The sequence below is a fragment of the Terrapene carolina genome, unplaced genomic scaffold (assembly GCF_002925995.2).
Source record: "Terrapene carolina triunguis isolate 2854851 unplaced genomic scaffold, T_m_triunguis-2.0 Scaffold165, whole genome shotgun sequence".
NCBI classification, from domain to species: Eukaryota; Metazoa; Chordata; order Testudines; family Emydidae; genus Terrapene; species Terrapene triunguis.
The window spans coordinates 1,064,848-1,087,589 of NW_020664516.1; the positions used below are offsets into that span (position 1 = coordinate 1,064,848).

At 48.3% G+C, this 22,742-nt stretch overlaps 1 protein-coding gene across 2 annotated transcripts in view; it reads left to right on the plus strand.

Annotated features, from left to right (window-relative positions):
• Nucleotides 1-22,742, plus strand: part of LOC112103276 (ran-binding protein 10) — a 142,903-nt gene that overhangs the window by 108,103 nt on the left and 12,058 nt on the right. The window contains exons 5-7 of one of the 2 annotated variants that reach the window (XM_026653804.1): nucleotides 7,561-7,583; nucleotides 15,088-15,272; nucleotides 20,535-20,647. In XM_026653804.1, coding sequence (XP_026509589.1) covers nucleotides 7,561-7,583; nucleotides 15,088-15,272; nucleotides 20,535-20,647 — 321 coding nt within the window. The remainder of the gene's footprint in view (nucleotides 1-7,560; nucleotides 7,584-15,087; nucleotides 15,273-20,534; nucleotides 20,648-22,742) is intronic. The other variant, XM_026653805.1, reaches the window with a different exon arrangement.

A 22,742-nucleotide genomic window follows, 5' to 3' on the forward strand; every position in this document is an offset into this window, starting at 1 on the left:
CCTCCAGGTCATCACTGGCAGTGAGATCGCCACCTGCCTGGAAGTCAAAGGAATTTGCTAACACCTTTCCCAAGTAGAAAGCTAGCACTGTCATGGGAGCAGTGATTTGGGGTGTCCTATGTGAATTGAGGATGGACCCCCAGGATTGAGGAGAGCAGGCTTACATAGATTTGAAGGCCCTTGGTTAAGGAGCATTTTTTGTTCTGTCTGCACAGCACCTAGGGTTCTGATCCAGGACTGGGGATCTTAGACACTACGGTAATACAAATCATGATTACTATTCATAATAATAATTGGCTATTCAGACATGAGCAGAAAGGCAGGACGTAGCTATTAAGGGGTGAAGGCAGCTGTCTGAGGTCCATGTCACTTAAACCCTTTGCTGTCTGTATGTGAAGTTGTTGATTAGTCTCTGTAACAAAGGTGTCTAGAGGCAACTGTGGAGAAAGCCTCTAACTGAGGCAGAAGACATGGTCACTTTTGGCTGAAGGGGAGGGGAGGACTTGGCTTGGAGATCTCCTGATTACTGTGTGCATGGCTTGTATGGAGCTGGGGAAAGGGGAAGGGTCTTTGAGTAAAATTATGGATGAAATCTCTGTTTATACTGGTACAAGGGGGTTAGTTGGAACTGTGCTCATCTTGATTTCCTTCCCACAGAAGTAGCTATTTCTCATGGACAATATCACTGTCAGATTGCCATGTGCTTTCCCATTTCAACTAACAGTGCATTGTCCATAAGATCAGACCAGCTCCCAAAAGAGCTTATTGGGGGCAGGAATGGGCAAATGCAGTTTGACATTTTAATGAAAGGTTTAATTTTTATTTTTAACAAACTTTTTAATACAAAAATGTCATGTTGTAATGACATTGAGGCTCGGGCCAAGTAACTGTGACCAGCTTGAGCAGCCAGGCTGCCTTCTGGAGCAGTGGGGGAAGGTAAGGACAATGCATCAGCCTTCACTTGCCTTGGCTGGCTTTTTCAGTTTGCTTCACTGCTGCCTGTACACGTGGCAGCTGCTGCTGTTGTGTGTACAGCTAGGAACCCTTCTGTCCTGAGATGCACCTTGCAGTGACACCGTTTCTCAGATGCCTGAAGGAGCATCTGTACCACAAGGGAGTAGCATCCTCATGCGCTAACCACTTCCCATGTTTCTAAGTGCACAGAAGGATGTTCCAGGGCTGTTAGCAAAGAACACTTTTGTCATATCCCTTAATTGTTTTCCTGAATAGTTTTTGCTGCTCTTTTAAAGGCAGCTGGGAGGCATCCATTCCAGCCCAGGCTGCTTTCTGAGCTTGCAGGACAATCTGATGGGATTGTCTGTCATCTTCTAGGAAAGAGTTCTTAAGGAATTTGCTTGATCTCACGTGGATCCAGGAGTGGCCTCTGAGCCTTAGCCCTGCATTTTTTCTACATGTTTCACTTAGCATTCTCCTCAGTGTGACATGTATAGAAATGTGTGGCAGAAAGCTTTCATCAGCTTTCCTTCCTGCATCCCTGCTGGATGTTTCCTAGCTAGCTAATGCTCCTTCTTGAGTGTGGACAGGTGTTTCTACATTGTATAGCTAGCTAGCATCTCTGATGCGTGGAAGCTCATTAGTTGGTTTTTTTCACATTTTGGAGCACTTCAGAGATTAATAATGATTGTGATAGTGGTAAGAAAAGACCTGTTTGATCATACAGTCCATCCTCCACAGGACAGGATCTAGTTCCCACAGAGAGGCTATCCTGTGTGGAACTGGTCTGCTCTGCATTTTAGCCAGAAAGCTGAGAGGCACAGCTTCTGGGTAAGTGAAGGAGCACTGTGTGAGGCCATCACCCTCTAAAGTGCATTGAAGCAAAGAGGCTGTTTCACTCAGTGCACAGAGTAAGCGTAGCATGAAGGGGTTCATACCGGGTCGCACAGCTTGGTTAAAGATCTACTCTTGGAATTGTGATTGCAGATCCCTTTCCTGTGTTACAATGGAGAAGTCAATACCACTGCCCTCACTTGCTCAGACTAGCATTTGGAGGGTTGAGGTGAATTTCACAGCAGTTCTGCCTTGTGCTCTGGAATTAATTTACCTCACTACTTCATTAAGTTGTGCCCCAAATTGCCTGGCATCCAGGTTAGAGAGTGGTGACGCTCCATTTTTCTGCATTCCAGAAGGAATCTGCAGAAATCATAAGCTTTTGTGCAGTGAAGAATATCAATAGAACACCTTTCTGATAGCAGAAATCCTGGCATTTACTTGTTATTAAAAAATGACTATTAAAAAGTTCCTAATATTTAGACATTAGGGAAGACGGTAACACTTTGGCCATAAACATCTCTAAATTATATCCTGTTGCACTTTTCTTCAGTCTAAATGGACAGGGAAAGAAATCAGTACATTCTTTTCAGCATCTGATAAAATAAACCAGGAAGCAGTGACAAAGCAGCAGCGTTTAAATAACTCCTTCAAAATTATTTGTCAAAGGAAGAGTCCTGTTCATTGAACATTCATTGTCTGAAGTCCTGTGGATGGACTCAGATAGCAGATGTCTTCTGATTTGAATCTTCAGTGCCCGTTCCTATGTTGTACATATGTGTTTCCAAATTTATCTTTAGAAGAACAATTGTCTCTAATCTCACACTCACCATGAGAGAAAGGAATTAGTTTTATTCCTCTGTCTGGTGTTTGAGAGACTTGGGTGTGACATAGATCACTAATCTACTGCGTTTCTTTACACAGAACATACTTCCATAGGTTTTTAATGAATACCTGAGAAATGTTGAATCTAGCTAAAATAGTTTTCCAGTGCAAAAAAATGTACAACACAGTTTTTAACTGTATATTTGTCAATTCACATTCTCAGGCTGCAGTAGGTTCCAGAATCCATGTGTTCCCTACTGATCGCAACCGCTCTGGAATCCACTAGAAGAGTTCTGTGTAAGCTCCAAAGCTGGTCTCTCTCACCAACAAAAGTTGGTCCAATAAAAGAGATTACCCTCCCCTACCTTGTTTGTAGGATTCTTTCATGGCATGCAAAAATGGGGGCTCATTCTTTATCTGAGAGGTTTCCTCCTGTTGAAGTTTAATGAAATTCTGCTCTCTCATAGCCATCACTTTATCTGATCATTGGCAAAATGGTTCTGTCCCCTAATGTACTGACAATTACTTTCCATTAGGCCCTGCAGCGAGCCACACCATATCTAAATGTTTTATTAGCCTGTGTTGGAAGTGCTGGCTTTGTCGCGTGAGGGCAGCATCCCTGAAAGATAAACAACTGTGTCAGTGCTGGTGAAAGGTGGTGTTATGCAGAGGCAGTGTGCTTTGTGCCTACCTGCCAGTGAACTCCCCTTCTGATCAGAAGAGACTCTCTCTGCAGGCAAGGGGGAATAGCTCAGTCTCTGCGCAGTTCAGTCCTTGGGATCTCTGCTGAGATTGTCACAGTGGCGTTTGTGATACCAGAACTGTTCACTTGGAGCTGCGTTGACACATGCACATATTGTATCCAGACCACTGAACAGTTACCAGATGTTAATGACTTGGCCAGTACTGCCCTGGCTTGGATTTGAACCACTGACTTACAGGAGAGACACTTTGCATTCTCTTCCTAAGCTGTCCAGGCTTGAGTCACCACCACCTTCCTAAAACTGGCTTTGCAGCTATCTCCATGCACTTGAATTGCTGCAGGGAGGCAGAGTAGAGTTGCTTTCTATCCAGCTGAATAGTTAAGGAGCTGTTATCTCTTTTTAATTTCTGCTAATGACCTTGTGGTGTCTGGACTACGGCTGGGCTCTGTTTAAGCAGTTTGCTGGCTGTTTGAAGCAATAAAACTGACTGACAGGTTCCCACCGCCTCCCACACATGTGCACTAATCAGTACTGCAGCGTGGTCCAGAGAGTTTTATTGAGATTATAAAATGGTATGCTGTTGAAGTAGCATCTTCCATAGTTACACTGGGATTAGTATTTCCTTGTTCGGGACATGGAGCGTAATACCATTTTCTGTTGGGAAACCTGATCTATGTCCTGTGTTGTAGCAGAATCTGAGCAGAGATCTGGCTACCTCTAGAGAAGAGTGGCTGTGATGCAACCCTGCTTCAAAGAGGAGAAGGCTCTCGGTTTAAGTGCAGGGACTGTACATTTCCTCTGTGCTCACCTTGCTTCCTGGGGCTGCTGGCTCCCTGCACTGCAAATATGATGGCTGCAGGCGCCCCAGTGGGAGAGCTGCACCCCCCACCCCCCACACACAGAAGATTGAAGGATGCCTGATGCGGAGCTGGAATTGTAGCTGGGCTGCAGAACCCCTCCTGCTACCATGGTGGCTAGATCAGCAGGTTAACTTCCTTTTGTTGTAAGGGTGGGAACAAGCGCTCACCCAGCTGGCCAAACAAAATATGAAACTTAACCAATGTGGTGGAGGGGAACCCCACAGAAAGCAGTTCGATTGGTGAAGGATCTTTGGGTGTAGAGATGGTGGGGAGAGCAATGCACAGAGGGGTAGGTGGGGAGACAAGACAAATGACCCGGAGGGGGAAATCCTTTGAAAATTTCCCCCCAACTGTTTATTCCAGTGTATTTAGCATATTGATCCATAGTTTTATTGACTTGTGATGAGGTTGCCTACTGGAAAGTAGCTCCAAACTGTGTGGTAGGTTAATTAACCTCATGGCCCTATAAGCTGTTTAGCTGGTCACGATCCAAGACTTTCTCAACCCATTTGATCATGAATCTATGTTGCTTCAAATAGTGCACTTTTTAAAATTGCTGGAGAAAGTGTGCTCTGAATCACAGTGCTGTGTTAAAAGTAGAAAGGGAGAATGAATGGTCTCCGGCAGAGTTTGACTATATGGGCAGATAGTGCACAGCAAACTGGGGTGTAAATCTACCGTGCGCTAAAAGGTCTGTAGTGCACTTTGCTCTACTCCTGTTACAAACTGGGGTGGACATTTTAGTGCACTGTAGCAGGGTCCATGTGGCCAGCTAGTGTGCTGTAGATTTACACCTTGCCTTGCCATGCACTAATGTATTTCACTGCAGTGTGGAGCTTTTTTCACACCTGGGGTCGAGAAGCAGCAGACTATGTAAAAGAATCAGTGCACGCTTCTTTCGTCTGATCCCTAGGGAGCACCACAATTCCATGCCTGGGAAGGAGGCCTCGATGTAGTGTTTAGCATGTCAGGAATAATTTAATAGTCTAAGCCTAAGAAAGCAGTGCTAGAAACCTCCTTCACACCTGTCTTTACGTCTATCAATCTGATCTACCATCAGTCAGTGGAAAGGCTAGTGGTGATCCCTGCAGTGGTCATGACCCCAATCTCTTGCCTACGCTGATCCACTCTTCTATACTTGCAGCTGGGCCTCTGTCATCTTAGCAATGTGAATCTCCTCTCTGTAACACCCACAGCCCTTGGGCCTTCTGATGCTAGGCCTACTCGGCGTCCGAGATGCAGTCTAGCACTTGGTATGGCTGCCGAGGTGGCTGGGGCTGCTCCTGTGAGGAGTGCAGGAGCTCTGTGGGTGCTGGTGTAGTGGCAGCACAGAGAGGCGTACATACTCCAGCTATAGAGTTTGGGGGCAGAGAGCCCAGGAGATAGACTGGGGGGTATCTGGCAATGAATAGCCCTGTGAAGGGTTGTTTTACTCCTGGAGTTTTGTTAGTGGTGACTGGGGAAGTGTGTCCATGCATTTTGTCGTTGCCCCACATGCTCCATGTGGAGGCAGGCAGGTAGGTGGAAACCAGCCCTTCTCCCAGATGCTGTTGGTGTCCTTCAAGTCTAAGCACTAGCGCGTGTTCGTGGAGAGAGAAGACTGACTTGCTGCTGTATGTAAATAGTCTGGGTCTCTTGTTGGAGCCGGGAAGTAGTTAATATGTCTCATGATTCAGGAGCATATAGTGCAGATGCCTCATGCCCACCAGCCCGCCCGGCCGTGCTCTCTGCTCTGGGTGTAGTGGTTACTCTGTCAGCCCTCCTGTGTCTGGAAATGCCTTTTACATGTTCCGCTCCCCAGAGAGCTTGACTTGGAGCTTTTGGTGTTGTTCAGAACCTGTGACTGAATAATCTTCTCATCCCTGCCTTAGCAAATATAAGAAACCTTTGTTTGCCTCCTTTCTGACTTGTCAGATTGAAATAGAGAGAGAAATTATAAACCTTTTCATTTCTGTTATATTTGCAAATATTACATTTGAAGCAGCGAGGTTAATTTACTTCTGTATTTGGCACTGGTGTGACCGCTGCTGGAATCCTGTGTCAAGTTCTGGTGTCCGCAATTCAAGAAGGATGGTGATATACTGGAGGGGCTTCAGAGACGAGCCACGAGAACGATTAAGGATTAGCCAGACCTGCCTCCTAGTGAGAGACGTAAGGAGCTCAGTCTATGTAGTGTAACAAAGAGAAGGTTAAGGGGTGACTTGATCACAATCTATAGGTACCTACATGGGGAACAATAATGAGCTCTTCAGTCTAGCAGAGAAAAATCTAACACTATTCAGTGGTTAGAAGTTGAAGCTGGACAAATTCAGACTGGAAATAAAATATAGATTTTTAACAGGTGAGAGTAATTAACTGTTGGAACAACTTACTGAGGGTCGTGGTGGAGTCTCCATCAGTGACAATTTTTAAATCAAGATGGAAGTTTTTCTCAAAGCTCTGCTCTGGGAATTACGTTGGGGCAGGTCTCTGGCCTGTGTTATATAGGAGGTCAGACTAGATCAGGGGTAGGCAGCCTATGGCACGCGAGCTGATTTTCAGTGGCACTCACACTGCCCGGGTCCTGGCCACCGGTCCGGGGGGCTCTGCATTTTAATTTAATTTTAAATGAAGCTTCTTAAACATTTTAAAAACCGTATTTACTTTACATACAACAGTTTAGTTCTATATTATAGACTTATAGAAAGACACCTAAAAACGTTAACATGTATGACTGGCACGCGACACCTTAAATCAGAGTGACTAACTGAAGACTTGGCACAGCACTGCTGAAAGGCTGCCGACCCCTGGACTAGGTAATCAGGGTCCCTTCTGGCCTTGGAATCTACGAATGTGGAGGAGGAAGCTGAGCACTACCATTCTCTCCATTGCTGCATATCTGAGAAACTGCTTCTGACTCCAGCCCTGCCTTAGTGCAAGGCCCAGGCCCTGGGGATTGTACAGGGAGTTTAATGCTCAACTCCACAGCTCCAGCTGGAAAGGAGAGGTAGCCCCAGGCCAGACCACAGCAATATTAAAGCACCACAGCTTCCAAATCAAAAATTTGTCTTGAACTGAAGCTTTACCCAGTGGCTTCTTTGTGGAGTCCTGCAGTGACGTGAGGGAGAAGCAAAGGAAAAAGGGGCTGCTTTTGTGAAGCTTAATGCGCTAAAACTGATGGGAAAGAGTGTCTGAGAACACCTGGACTCCGACCTGAATCCTTGCCAAACCACAGGGTCCAGGTAGAAGGAGAAGGGGAGAGTGTTAAATAACAGGTCGCTAAATCCAGTGCCAGAGCTGAGATTTACTGATATGTAGTAACGTTTCGTAGCCTGTTAAGTCTGTAGGTGCACGTGGGGAAAAATCCTTTGTCTTTTTAATTCTAATATTTTTTCCCCCCACAGGTATAGCCTTTACAGACCTCCCTGTAAGTACAACTATTTTCAGTATTCTAACTAGGGATGCAAATGAAAGGGAGGGGGACAGTAACGGGGGTGTATGATGTCTTCTGTTTAATGCCATGTTAAAGGGGTAGCACATGTTCCTAAATGATATGTTTCCCGTCTGCCTCTGTTGCATTGGGGTGAGAGTGTGCCCTTTTATGAGACCGTACAGTCTTATCACCAGATGTGTGGTCGCTCACAAGCTCCCCATTAAGAATAGTTACCTCTCCTGGAATTGCCATGTGAATTCCTGCTTTATTACACCTTAAATGGCTGTCTCCTAAGAGCAGCTTTGTCTGCAGGGAGCACTGTGGGGTGTTCGCTGGAGGCTTAGCGTATGACAATGAACTTTAGCATCTCAAACCTTGTTAACAGAAAACACACCTGCTTGTTTGGTGTTACTGCTTCTAAACTCCCCTTGCTTCCATCCGAATACTGCAGCAAAGGGTCTTTCCCTTTCCAAGGTAGCGATTAGGGGTTGAGTGTCTGTGTCAGGAATGCTCAATTGTTCCTTCATTTTTAGGTCCCCTTACTCTGCCATCAGCTCTGCTAGCTGTTGGCAAGCCCTGCACACACCCTCTGTAACCAGCCATAGGCAATGCTGCTGCGAAGATGTGCTGAGCTCCGCTCTCTAAAGTTTCATAGTCTCTCCTTGGCTCTGCCAGCCTGCAATGTGTCAGGCTGCTCTCAAATCAGGAGCTTCCACATGGCGTTGCACTTGGCTGCGCCAGAGACAGTGAAAAGTAGTTGGAGGATTATAAGAACACGGCTGTCTCAACGATTGTAAAGGAGTCCAAATTTTGTGGGCATCCTGCATGAGTCAACATTTTCTGCTTGCTCCTTGAATATGCTGTTCATCTATAATGCTTCAAACATGCAGGTCAGGAAGGAATTTTCCTTCGTGCGTATGGGCAGGGCCAGTGGGTTGTATTCCACTATATCCTGAGATTGCAGGGAGTGGGGTTGGACATTGGGCATTCTGCATGTGCCGTAATAATAGGGTTAAATACTCCCCCCGCAGTTCTCAATAGAGGTGCAGTTATACAGATTAACGCCCAAGTTCAGCAAGGTGCAGCCTCGGTTCTGAGTGTTGCTTTTCAGTTAAAGGCGCACAGCTCTTCGGGTGTCAGCCGAACAAGTCCTGCGGTGACGCTCCAGTGTTCAGTACATATGTATGCAATAATGGCTGACAGTGAGGGTATTTCCTGGCCATTATTGCTCTTGTAGGTCTAACAGAACATTTCCCTCTAGTCTTTTTGCCCTGGCACCCAGACCTCTGTGGTGCTGCTCCTGTGATGTTTTGTGGACAGCATCGGTCTCTTCCAAGAAGCTAGTGCCCAGGGCAGGCCGCAGTGGGAAAGCAGGACTTCGTTGTGAGCACTGTTAGGGTTTGGCCTTGTGGATCTCACACCATGGAGTACAAATGAGAGTGGAAATGCTGCAGACAGCCAGTGCCACTTTCGTCAATGTGCTGGCTCTCCCCAAAGCCTCATACCGCCAGTGCACCCAGGCATATTGGCCCCAGCGTGCCACGCTGTGTACTAGTGTCTTCTCCTCTGCCTGAGCCTGTCCCCGCTCTTCAGCAGAGCGCTGAATGAAGGGATGGAGCGGTCCATGCTTCCACGCCATAGGGGTGCTGAGCACGTCACCGGGACCCCAGTTACTGCCTGGTAACTAGAGCAGCAGTGATTCTCACGCCCCCTCGAAAGCCCATTTGGCAATGAGGTGTATACGTCTAGTTGTGGAGGTGGCAAGGGGCAGGGAAATGCTGCAGAGCCCGAGACTTGATATCAGCACTTCCTCCGGAGAAGCAAAGGAAAAATGGGTTTCTCTCAGTCGGTCTTACGCATCCAGGCCCTTCCTCCTTCACAGCCCCAGACACCAGTGATGGCAGCAGGTTGCTGCTTGCAATTTGCTGTCTGGATGTTGTTTTATATCTGCTGACTGGTAGCTTGCCTGGACCTCCTCCTGACCCTCGACCTCACAGTCCCTGTGCTGCCAGCCTCATCCCCTGTCCTCCCTTTCCCATCCCAATTCCTGCCCCTCAGAGTCTCTCCCTCCCTCCCTACCTCCCCCCACTCCCTTGCTCCTGTTTACTCACCACCTTCTGTGGTCCCCTTCCCCTAGCCCTCCCCAGAGTCAAAGAGACAAACAGAGATAACAGGTTGTCTGACCTCTGTGCTGCTGCTTGATCCCTTTCCCCACCCACTGCCTGTTGGATCTCTTCTTAGACTCTTTAGGGGCACAGACCACATCTTCCTCTGGTTCTTAAAACCGTGTCCCGCAGGTTTGGTCTCTGATCCTGACTGGGGCCCTTGGGTTGCACAGCAGCATTAGGACTGATCAAGGCGCTCTTTAGGAATGGTAGCAGATCTCATAGTGCTTAGCATCAATACAGCTTCCAAGTGCTTTAGACCTTAGGAAATGTTTATGCATTGATATAGCAAGGGAGACGCGTCCAGATTAGTTGAAACACAATGTGCATTCATTGTAAGGTACAACAGAGAGAACATAGCGTATAAAAGCTGTTAAACGTTAACTGCGTTCTTCACATCCTTTGCCAGGGCTGTGAAAACTGTTCTAGAAGCTCTGCAGCAAAAGGGAATGGAAATAGGAAGATCTTCAGAAATCTTAACTGAGTGAGCCTTGTAGGATCCAAGGGTCTCGGACCCTAATAGGGCTTGTCCGATGTTCCTCGTGGGCACTGGGTGTAAAAGCTTTCCCCTCCATTGGTGGCCTATTCTTCTTGAAGCAAACTTTCTAGAGAACACCGAGACAGGCAATAAGCAGCATTTCCTTGACCAGTTGTAGGGAAGTTGTGGGGCTGAATTCACTTGTGGGGTGACTCTGACTTCAGTGAGCTTACACCAGGAATTTAAATTGGTCCTTCAGCCCATTACCTGTCAGGGAACAGTTTCCTTGCAGAGAGTTCAAAACCAATTTGTTTTCCTTTACTGCAGGGGTGGGCAACCTTTTATTTATCAGGAGCCATAGACCCACTGAAAAAATCAATGGTGGGCCACAAACGTTCAACTCACCTGCTCAGGGGGGCGCGGAGGCTCAGGGCTTCCCCCACAGCAGGGCAAGCCGGCGCTTGAGGCTCCAGCCCCACGGGGGGGCACCAAGACTCAGGGCTTCCCTCCTGCGGTGGGGGGAGCTGGTGCTCACAGCTCCAGCCCCGTGGGCGGGAAGCCCTGAGCTTTGGCACCCCTCACAGGGCTGAAGCTGCGAGCGGTGGCTCGCCTAACCACAAGGGGAAGTCCCGTCCCCCCACCCCCGGCAGGTGAGTTGAACATGTGTGGCCCGCAGGCTGGATGAAAATGAGCAAGGGGCCAGATCAGGCCCACGGGTCATAGGTCCCCTACCCCTGCTTTACTGGTACCAATGGGCCTTGGGTAAAATCCACAGCCCCTAGCAGCACTGCTTATAGGTTAAGTGGTGAGTGCTGATTTTTCCAATCTCAAGAAGTATGAATGGACACACTCAACTCAAAAATTGCATTTCTCTGAACGTTTATCTACATTAGACTATTATCACTGAAAAGTTAGCCAGAAATGACTTCATCAACAGGAACAGGTTTAAGTGAATTTAAAAAAGCCACTCTTAAACTGAGTTCCATGCAGGGGTTTGCACTGGTTTAACTAAATCAGTTTAAATTTAAACCAGTGCAACTTTCTCCTGCACCCAAGCCCAGACAGTGTCAGACATTCTCGCCTTTCCTGAAAAGACCTGCATAAAGATCCGTGGGAGAGCAGAAAAGCCCTTGCATGTTTTTCAGGGCATGTTTTTAATGTCAGGCAATACTGTTTAAAGGGGGCTATAGTTTTAAGTGTTTAAATCAGGATTGGATGCGTTTCTAAACGATATGCTCTGGGGATTATTTGGGCGAAGTTCTATGGGCTGTGTTATACAGGCGATCAGGTTTGGTTCTGTCTGACCTCGGAATCTTTGAATGTAGCAGAAATGGGAAATTTTTTTAAAATGTAGTCCGTTTAAAAAATTCGTATCATCAGTGCCCCATTAATATCTGCCCCCAGTTACGCCTACGCACTGGTGAGAGTTGAGGCAGCCAATTGTGCAAACAGTGACCTAAAAGTGCAGATCAGCTCTGCAGAGTGACCGAGGCATCTTACCCAGGAAACCTGCTCCCTGTGTGCTGCTGAGTCCTATCTGCTGTCTGCCAAAGGTTTTGCTAGTTGACTCTCATTAGCTTTGTAGATCCACTATGTTTCCAGTGGGTGTGAAGCCAGGCTGCTCTCAGGGAAGATGATGGCCCCTTATTCACTGTGCTAGGACCAAGCAGGGAATGAGGCTGTGGGAGAGGAGGCAGCAGCGAGGGGAGTTGGGTTAGGAAACTAAGCGGGGTCCGGGGAATATGGAGAGCAGGAGGTAGACTGGGGGAGAGGTGCAGGGGATGTGGCGTGACAGAGGGGAATATGAATATAGAGAATGTTCAAGTGAATGCAGGAGGTAGGTGGGGAAGAGGAGACAGTGGGGGGAGCATTGAGGGAGACAGCAAGGCAGGATAGGCAGCTGCCCCACTCGGTAGGGGTGGGGGTAGAATGGTAGCTCCCTGCACTCGTAGGATTGGCGAGTGTAAGTGACGTTTGCTCCGATCAGTGAACAAGGAGGCTACGGTTTGTGTGCGAGAGGCTGCATTGTGATCACTCTCAAAGGGGGGGCTGGCAGTTTCTGCTGACGGTGAAAAAATCTGAAGGAAAAAAACAGAGACATATCGTTTTTAATGTGTCATGATTTTTTGGGTCTGACTTGTGGCTTTGGAAGACTGTGGGCTGGCGATACTGAAACAGGTTGGAGGTCCAATGCATAGACTGACAAGATGATAGTCTCTGTTGGAGGCTTTTCCTTATTGCCAGTTCTGTTTGAAGGGGAGGGGGATCTCTAGCTCCACTCCTTAAATACCACAATTCCCCCCTGTGCCATCTCCTCGCTGTGCTGTGGTGCACAGGCACTGAGTGGTGTGAGCTGCATCTGAATTAGCCCACCTACGTAACCCACCAGTTCTTGCTCATGGATGTGATACAAAGGAGATGCTGAGTCAGTGATGCACCCAGTTTTGTTTCCTCCTTTCCTTTCCCAGCCTTGGGAGGAGGGGGGGGAGAAGGGGAAGAAATTAGTGTTGTGTGGAGCAGCCGTTTCTACTCCCTGTTTTGGCATTTCAAACACCAGAAACGTACAGTGCCAGCCGTTCATGTCTCAATCGGCTGAACAGCAGCTAAATGCAGATCTTTTTGGAGGAGAAAAGCGTGCTCCAGTTCACTGGATTTGAAATGCCAGCTTTGCTGGGAGGTTCTTTGAGGAAGGGAGAAGTCGCACTGTCTCATCTGCCCAGCATACCGATTGCTTTTAAAACCTTAGAGCAGAAGGAAAGGATCCAAAGGAGTTCTTCAGTTACTTGTTTCCTCAGAATCCAGTGAGGTTGCTTAGCTGTGGAGCGTGAAGCCTGGACCATCAGACTGCTCTCAGGCACTGACGTTACCTTGGGACAGATCCCTGGCCGTGTCCTGAGAGGTGTCGCACCAGCATCTTCTGCTGTTCTGTTTTGTTGCATCTCACGTGGCAGCTGGAAAGGGAGGCCCACCATTTAACACTCACTAGCAAGTGCACGAAACTAAAGCCAGAGTTTTGGCTCTTCCTCTCTCTGTGACCTGGAGATTTCAGGAGCCTCAAAGTGGCAAGTAAACTGTGTGGCCACTTCTCCGAAATTCCACTCTGCCTTTATTCCTTTAACTTGCTGGCTGGAGGATTCTCTGTGACTTGAAGTCTTTAAATCACGATTTGGGGACTTCAACATCTGAGTCAAGGGAGAGAATTATTCCAGGAGTGGGTGGGCCAGCTTTTGTGGCCTGCATCATGCGGGAGGTCAGACTAGATGATCATAATGGTCCCTTCTGACCTTAAAGTCTATGAGTCTATGAGGAGGTGGCATCCTTGGCTCCAGCATAGGCTCCCATATGGTCAGGTTGGTAGGAACTGCTTGGCACGTGTAGTCCAGTGTCATCTATCAAAAAAGAGAGGCCCCGTGGCCGTCTCTGCAATAAAGTTCTCACCTATCCTCGAACTTCTCTGACTGTCCCTAGTTACTGAGCTGTGTTTCTCTGTGCGATAACGCTCGGGCAGGAAGTTTGGGCGTTCCCTTTGGCACTTGGGCCATTTTACTCCTTGTTTTACCATGATGGGGCCCTAATGTGAAGAGTTAGCTACAAGGCAACAGAATAAAGCAGGGAGATATTTACTGTCAGTGATTCCCAAACCGCGGTCCTCAGATCACCCCTGGTTCCTGGCACACTTGCTGCTGGCCCATGGAGTGGGCTGGTCACATGGTGCCACCTCTGCCCCTTGTTTCCAGTGAGTGTATCACACTGACTCCTAGCTGCCTGACTAAGCGATTGTGATTGTGAACAGGAGAAGTGGCCAGGAGACTCTCTAAGGTGTGGTCCACACAATGAAATATTTGGCAAGCCCATGCTCTGCGTGTTGTCTCCCCTCATTCTTCCACATGCCATGGAGATTGGATACCTCATGGCACTGTTTAGAGAATCTCCGAAGGTTTTGATTGGGGCAGGATTGGTACGGGACTAACTTAAATGGCATCCATTTGCTTGTACTGGGTTTAGTGACTGTCTCCCCAAACTTGAATCACATCATCTCAACCCTCCAGGAGCTGAATGATGTGTTGGTTGATGTTTGGAGAGACTGTCGCATTGGCACTGCCACTTGGAAATGAAATTGAACCCTGAGTAGTGAACTTGCTGGTTTGGTTGGCATCATTGGCGAGCCGAGTTAACTACAGGTCCCTCTTGCTACCCCACCTGCTGTGCAGGACAGTCCTTGGAGCGGGGCTGATTGTGCCCTTGAAGTGGGTCCTGCATCCTTCCCCTTTTGACCAGAGATGCAAGATGTTTGGATAGCAGCTGTCTATCAGGGTGTGGGGAAATGAAGGTGAAAGTGTTTCCTAGAATAGAGAGCCTGTCTGGACCAGCCGTCTAGTTGGGTTAGTTGTGGTAAGGGGGAGACCTCCCCCAAGATGCTGGCATGGGAGCTCTCCCATCAGTTGGGTAACTTAGTCACCTTACTAATACAAACACTTGTCTTTCAATCTCTGTAACTGTCCTGGCTCCTGCATTGTGGTAGAAATCTCACAACCCTCTGGAAGAACAGATTGACGGATCACACCCGCTTGTTGTGACGTAGATCTCCGTCCTTCGGGAAGGCAGCCCAATGTGCTGGGTTCATGCCACGCCTTTTCGAGCAGCAGGAGCTGGGCTCTTGAGCCTGGGGCTGTCACCAACCTAGAGAAGCCACAGTTGCCTCTTGCCCCTTGTATTACAAGTTGTGGTTTTAAACACTAGCTTCCCCTGCCCTTGCAGCCCATCCCTGAGGACCAGAGACAAACCCACGTGCTCCTCTCGGAGCCCATGGGAAAGGGTTGGGAAGCATTAATGTGGCTTTCTTTCTTTTTTGCAGTCAAATCTCTATCCCACTGTGGGGCTGCAGACGCCAGGAGAGATCGTAGACGCCAACTTCGGGCAGCAGCCGTTCGTGTTTGACATTGAGGACTACATGAGGGAGTGGCGAGCAAAGATTCAGGGCACCATTAAGCGGTTTCCCATAGGAGACAGACTAGGCGAGTGGCAAGCAATGCTGCAGAAGTGAGTCTCTGCTGCAGTCTTCCTTTCTTCTACTTTTCTAGGCTTAGACGTAGCACCTGTCTGACAGATGCTGCAGAATGAGCAACGGTAACACGAATTCTGTCCTGCTCCCTTACGCTGTGTGACGGTCCAGGGAGGCCTGCTTAACATTTAGTGCCAGGCTCTTGAACGCATCACTAAGCGTTCTCCTAGTGACGATCCAAAACCTGGTCTGCCATTCCTGCCCTGCTCAGGATGAAACCCTTTTCCACTCCGATCTTTAGGAGCTATGTCAGGGTGAGGAGATTAAGGGATTGGTGTAAGCGGAGTTAAAACTTAAGTCATCGTCACTCTGGTGCTCAAGGGTGGGGAAAAGCCACACCCCTGAGTGCCAGAGTGATGCTGATCAGTCCCCCAGTGTAGGCACAGCTAGGTCAATGGCAGCATGCTTAGGTGTGTTTCAAGTGCAGACAAGCTACCGTCAGGTAGGTAGGCGGTGTTCCTACAGGGATGGAAAAACCCCTTCCGTCGTCATAGGCTGCGTCTACACTTCAGGGTTATGGCAGCTTAGCTACAGTGCCATAGCTGCTATCCCCTCTAGGGTAGACATGGCTTAATTCAGCCCTCTGGAGACGCAACTCTTAAGGGAACTCACGGAGTCCACGTCAGCTAGGCACTCGGGAATGTTTCTTTGGTGCTTTTCCTCAAGGCTTCTACAAGCCTCACTTTTAGTCTCGTGCCCTGGAACAGGGCAAAACTCGGCTCCTCTTGAGGCAGCCAGCCCTCCCTCTCCTCCCCTCCCCCGCAGTCGGTTGCAGGGTCATTAGCGAGTGCATAACGCAAGTTTGCCCTCATTTGCTGTGTAATTGGGCTCCAAAGACTAAGCTACTATTTTCTTAAGTGGTGTCTGGTCCTTCTGGCTCTGAAATGAGCCTTCCAAAGGTGGCCAGTGTCTGCCTGAGTCTGCAGACAGCCTGAAATGACAGCCCTGAGGGGTGTGTACTATCTCGATGGGCTGCTGTTTGAAACTTAATGAGCATTTACACGCCAATATTTGCTTCACTGCTGATTGTTTTGGTAAAACATCATGCTGATGTGCTCATCCAATTGTGTGGCTCTGAGCGGCAAGTTATGGACATGGTATGTTGTGAAGAGCTGTTGATAGAGAGTGGAAAATGAATTCCATTCCCTTTCCCCCTCTGAGTGTACGCAGGGGAGGGAGGGCAGGCGGGAGGGAAGGAGGAGATGCTTTCGATATGGGGGAGATGATGTCTCTACTGCTTCCTGGGGGCCAGGAGCCCAAACAGCCTCCCACATTTTCTCAGTGCCACAGGCCCCAATTTGCCCTTCACCTGGGAGTCCACACTTCCTGTTTTCCCCAGGACAGTGCTCGGGACAGTTATGTGTTGTCAATGCAAAATCTGCAGCATACTAAAAATTGTGCAACGAGAAATGTATGGAATTTAGTAACCGAGATGACAGGATCTCCTGTACTGGTTAGGAGTGGGCAGGAGGACTGGGCATGGTGACATGAGAGGTCCTGGGGGGCAGTGACACGTGAGGGAGGGGTAATTTAGGTTTCATGTGCCACACAGGACATGGAGCCTTGTCAGAAAGAATGCTGGCCTAGTCCTCCTGGCATGGGGCAGAGTGCTCTGTGGCTGTTTTCTCCAGGCCCCTTCCAGTCCAGGAACAAAGGAGCTGGAGTCCTGAGCTCCGGCCATGTCATAAACTCCCCACCTCATGGAAACACGAGTACCTCCTCCGTGGAGAGGGCTAACCAGGGATCAGCTGAGGGCATTGGCGAGTCAGGTCACGTCTACACTGGGAATGCTTTGGAATAGTGGTGTACCATGCCGGCACAGCACTCCTCGACTGAACACCGCTATACTGGCCAAGTAACGCTTTGCACCAATACAGTAAAACCACCCCCCCGAGCACAACAAACCATACCAGTAAAAGCACAGCTCTGGCAGTATGGCTGTGTCTACCCTAGGGACTTCTGCTGGCACAGCTATATTTGTCAGAGATCACACCTCACTTCACCCCTGACCGACAGCTACGCAACCAGACATCTGTAGTGCCAATAGACATGCTTTGTCATTTCAGTAGCTGCTGTTTGGTCTGAGAGCACCCCACCAAAACAAGCCAATAGGATGTGGTCTGTCCTCCAGGAAATGATCACAAATACGGGTGTCCTGCAGAACTGACCCCATGTATCAGGCCCACGTGCCACAGAGTCCAAGAAACCGTCTGTGCCCTGAACTCCCAGGTAGTACATTCTGAAAGGCACGGACGGAGACAGTGTGGTCCAGGGGAATTGACTGGATTGGGCACATGTCCGCAAGGTGAATGATGACCTGTGCTTGGAGAAGGGAGCTTGATGTGGCAGCGTTCCTAAAAGGGAGTTCTCCAGCTGTAAGGGACACCTCCCCCCTCCCGCCACATACACCGGTTTTCACTAGTAAGAGTGGCTGATAAAGGGATGCAGCCACTAGTAAGGACTGCATACTGATAAATCATTCTTCCTTCATGTTGCTCTGATCCCCTGGTGTCCATGCTGACTGATTTTAGCCACTGCTGTGGAGAATCTGAAATAGCATGAAATGTAGCTGAGCTGGTGTGACTGGCTGTGAGAGATGTGTAGGATCCCAACACTGGTAATGCAGGAGCACCTGAAGTGTGCCTGATACCTGACGGCATCCCGACAGAAACCAGAGGTACGAGACAGCAGAGGAAGGAAGCCTGGATGAGCCAGAAAAGCTCCCAGCACTGCAGGCTGTACCCGAGTGCGCTCCATGCTTGTGCTCTGAGCATCACTAAGGCGCGCAGCCCTACCTGGAGTGTTTCTGTAGGAGTTCTGTGTCTACAATCCCATCAGCACGCTTGGCCTTGGGGATGTTTACCAGTCTGGCAAGACCAGACCTGGGCTAGCCTGGGACTGTGAAGATCATTAGCTTTGCCTTGCCTTAACATGAAAGCAGCCAGCCAGAACAGCCAGCAGCAGTTTATTTTGATACCATGTAGCACGTTCCTCGGAGGAGTAACATATCTCAAAGATTTCATGAGCTGTTCCTGACTGGACATGTGGCACTCAGCTAGCCAATGCGGAACATTCTATTGCAGTAAATATGCCAGGCATCGAACCCGTGAGTTGGTGCTGGTAGTAAACTAGCACAAAGGACAGGGTACTGCACTGGTCAGTTGACAGGGGTGGCTGCTGAGAGGCTGTGATGCCAAGGACAGAAATATAATAACGCGGGGCGGCTCCGATTTCAGTTAGCTGTCTAGTGCAGTTTAAATACCTACAGTAAGGAGTGAGATAGCTCTGGCTACTGAATTCAACTTAACTGAAAGCCAGCCCAGTGCTTAGCTCCCATCCACTTGCTGTGTTCTTAGCGTTTCGGCCTTCTTAATGAGAGATGTTTGCTGTTATGTCCCAGGTGACTAGAAGTCCGAGCTTTTATTGTTCCTGTCTGCACTGCACTCATTAAACTTCCTGAGCCCGGGGCTCCATGTAAAGTATGAGGTGGATTCAACGGACACAGTCGTCTTGGTTGTTCCAGGCTTCTGATCAGGAATCCGAAAGGGTTAAGCCCATGATGTTATACTACCAGACCAGCCTCTTGGGCTATTCTATTCCAGAACTGAAGCATGTCAACTCACTCTATTTCTGACTTTAACCATGAGACACTCAGTCACATGTATGCTGCAAACTGTCTTCCAAAACTTTGGCATGCAATGATTCAAGCTTCTGCAGTGGCACCAGGACTGACTTTACAAGCTTTTCCGACCGTTTGGTGGTAACTACGCCGTTTGTTTCCAGTGTGGCTAGGTCTCTGTGTTGCCCTGAAAAGCAGTTCTCTTTGCTGTAGTGAAGAGGTTCCCAGATAGGGAACCCAAAGATTGGCTGTTGAAAGAGCTATGAAAAATAGCTTTGGGTTGTAGCTCATTCACTTGGAGTTTGCTTTTGGGCACAAGAGATGGGCAGAAAGCTGCCCCGGAGGGAGGCTGGCTGGCTGTGAAGAGGGATGGCTGGTCAGCACCTTCTGCAGTGCATACCAAGCAGGCTGGTGTTACAGTACTGGGTGTGGTTGTGACAAGGAGGATCCTGGCAAGTACTTGCTTGCCTCTTATAGCAGTGAGTGGAATCCAGTCTCCGAGCAAGTCACTGGGCAGTTTTTAAAAATAACAAAGCTGTTAATCCCATCCGAACTGCAAATGTGTTGCTGGCTCCCAAAAATATTTCCCTCCTATAGAGAGAGTCATCAGTTTGAAAACCCATCCAGGTCCTGTCTCCTTGGTCAGTCTTAACCAGCAGCCAGCTGGATAGAGAAGCTATTTCCAAGCCAGTTTCCAGGCCACCATTTAAGGTGTTGATGAAGTCTACATAGCACTAACATTTAAATGACAGAGACAGCGAGAAGGCGCAAGATGGATTCGACAAGGAAAGCTCCCTGCTGTCACTGGGGAAATATATTTCTACTGCGTATATTGTCTGACAGCACAGTGAAAATATTCGTTTTTACTTCCAATGTTTCAGGATGAAAACGTAATTCAGAAATCACTAATGCATGTGTTAAATAAGTGCTCAAATTTTGAGTGCATGGTAAATCACTTGTTAGTGTCTGGGGGTAGTATGAACGTGAAGGCACCCATTCCATTATCTGTTGCATTGTTGAAAAAAGCATTTAATGATCAGAACTCAGGACACCTGAGTTCCGTTTCTAACTGTTACTCGACTTCTCGATGTCTTGGTTTTCCTGTCTGTAAAATGCAGATGCTGGTCTGCTTCCAAGGAGACAGAGGCTAAATTAATTAGTTTGTAAACTGCTTTGAGATCTTTGTACAGAAAATGCTGAAATAGTAGAGAGCAAAACAAAGCAAAAGCTCTTACGGTCCTGAATGGCTTGTAGCACTGGTAATGGAATGTGGAATCTTTCCCTTTTGGGTCACATGTCCATGTCCAGGTCCAGCCCAGGTCAGTTATAAGAAGATCAAATGCCATCTGATGTCTTGACGTCTGTTTTTAAATGAATTTGGGGGCCTCAGCCCAATTCCCAGTGGACAGGGGTTTACGTTGCAATTAGCACTGATTGAACCTCAGGAATAAGACACTGGTTGTGTTCTAGCAGGGCTGAGTTGAGTAGCTTTTCCTGCTGCTGAAACTGCAAGAGCACCCGTGTTGATTTTCTCCCCCCTCCCCCCCCCGCCCGCCCACGCGCTATGGTTCCTCTGTTTTAGTGATGCATATCATGCTGTTTTTATTTTCTTATTTCCTAGTATGGTGTCTTCCTACCTGGTTCATCATGGGTACTGTGCAACAGCGACGGCCTTTGCCAGAGTGACAGAAACCACAATCCAGGAAGAACAGAGCTCCATAAAGAACAGGCAAAGTAAGACTCTGTAGAGCACTCTTCTTCCTTAGGTTCCATCTCCAAGTCCCAGCCCTTCCCTTTGTCTCTCTCCTTCACCCCTTAGGCTCCTATCCCTGCAAACTCATGGCCTAGCAGCTTGGCACATCAGGCTAAGAGTTGCTGCAGGGCAGGAGGTACTTTCTTGGAGATGGGGCCCAGTTCTGGAACAATGTAGCTGATTTAACATCAGAGGTAAAGATCTGATCTCCCCTAACAGTTTCACTGAGACCCCAGAGATATCTTTGATTTGGGGCTTTAGATTCCCACTGGCAGCAGTCTTGTTAACTTGATTATGAGGGCTGGGGGCCGTAGAGGCCTTAACATATCTGCCTGGTTTTACTGTGGCACCCATTACAAATGAATCAAGCCAAACCATAGTCAAATTCATTTCATGTTTTCTGCTTATGAAGGGCTTTGCAAATTCATGACTGAGGTGCATGAGCAGAGCTGGGTAGAGAGCCATGCACCACACCTGTCTGCTTTGCCTGCTACATCAGCTAATATGATTCACTTCTTAATGTCCAGGCCACCAGCTTCCACATGCATACAATGTGCTGTTTATTTTCTTTGAGCCATTTTAACTACCTTGCTCGTGGAAAAATACATCTTTGAAGAGAAGCCTCCCACTGGATTACTAAGGAATTGGAGAGCACTTGGAATGCAATATTTAGAATCCCCCTACAGAATCACAGAGCATTGGGTCCAGTCTTGCATCTTTTTCCATCCTCCAGTCTTGCATCTTTTTCCATCCTCTCCTGGCTGCTGAGTTCCATTTTCATCCCCTGATGCTCTGCTGTTCTGTCCTGCTCTGCTGCACATGCCTCCCTCCTCCTTGTGATCTGTCTCCCACGTGGCTGTCATGTCCTGTCACACCTATGTTCCATTCCTCTGTCATTGTCTGGAACCCACGTTTCTTATACATGCTCAATGAGTGTTCAGGCTAGAAGACTCCTCTGCCTAGCAACCTGGGATGATCTGCAGTTGCTGCCCCTCCCTCCACGATGCCCATGCAAGGATTCTGACTGTCCACACCTCTGCTGACAGGCCACAACTGGAGCAGCAAAGCAGAAACAGCTTGAAATGGGCAGGACTCTGCCCTACTGCTGCTTTGATGGGAGAGGGAAGAGGCTGCAAAGCAGAAGTGTTTTTTGTAGATTTCAATCTGCTTTGGTGTCAGTGGTTTTATTAGTACGTGGGTTATCTGCCCAACCTGATAGGGATATCTGATGTGGGATAGTACTGCCACAGTCATCTGTGGGAAAGGAGACTAAACAGCGCTAGAGAAGGAGATGTCGCTGTGTCCCGGTGAAACTGAGACAGATGAAAATGGGCTCTGTAAGATCCAGGCAAATCAAGAGAGAAAGTACAGGAACAACACAGGCAGGGAGACAGAAATAGAATCAAAGGAGGAGAAGCATCAAAGGCAGAGAGAAACCAGTGAGAGCCTGCAAACCAGAAAAGGAGGAGAGGGTGAAAGAAAGGCAGTGAAGAAAACTGCCATGGAGATGAACAGGAGGAATAAAATGAATGAGACTCAAAAGGCAGGTCTCAGCCATTGGAGTTAGCTGACTCTCACGCTACAGTTTAATTGAAGGGACAGTGACAAGATAACTAGACGATTTTTAATCTATCTAAAGGAGAGAGGATTCTGAGAAGCGGGAGCGTGTGCAGCCGGAGTATTAGAGCAGGGAACTGGCAGTCAGGACTCCTGGGTTTTATTGCCAATTCTGGCACTGACTTGGGCAAGTTTCAGCCCCCAGGCTTTAGTTCCCCATGTCTAAAACGGAGTTAATACTTGCCTCCCTCAGACTGGAGATTTAGACTCAGGGTGTGTCTACACTACAACTTTGGTGTAATTTAGGTCACTCAGTGGTGTGAATAATCCACACCCCTGAGCGCATAAATTACACTGACCTCAACGCCGGCGTAGCCAGCGCTATGTCAGTGGGAGACCGTCTCCTGCCGACGTAGCTACAGCCTCTCATGGAGGTGGAGTTATAATGCCAGCCAGCGAGCTCTCTCCCCTCAGCTTAGAGCATCCTCACTGCTAGCGCTTCTAGTGTAGACTAGCCCT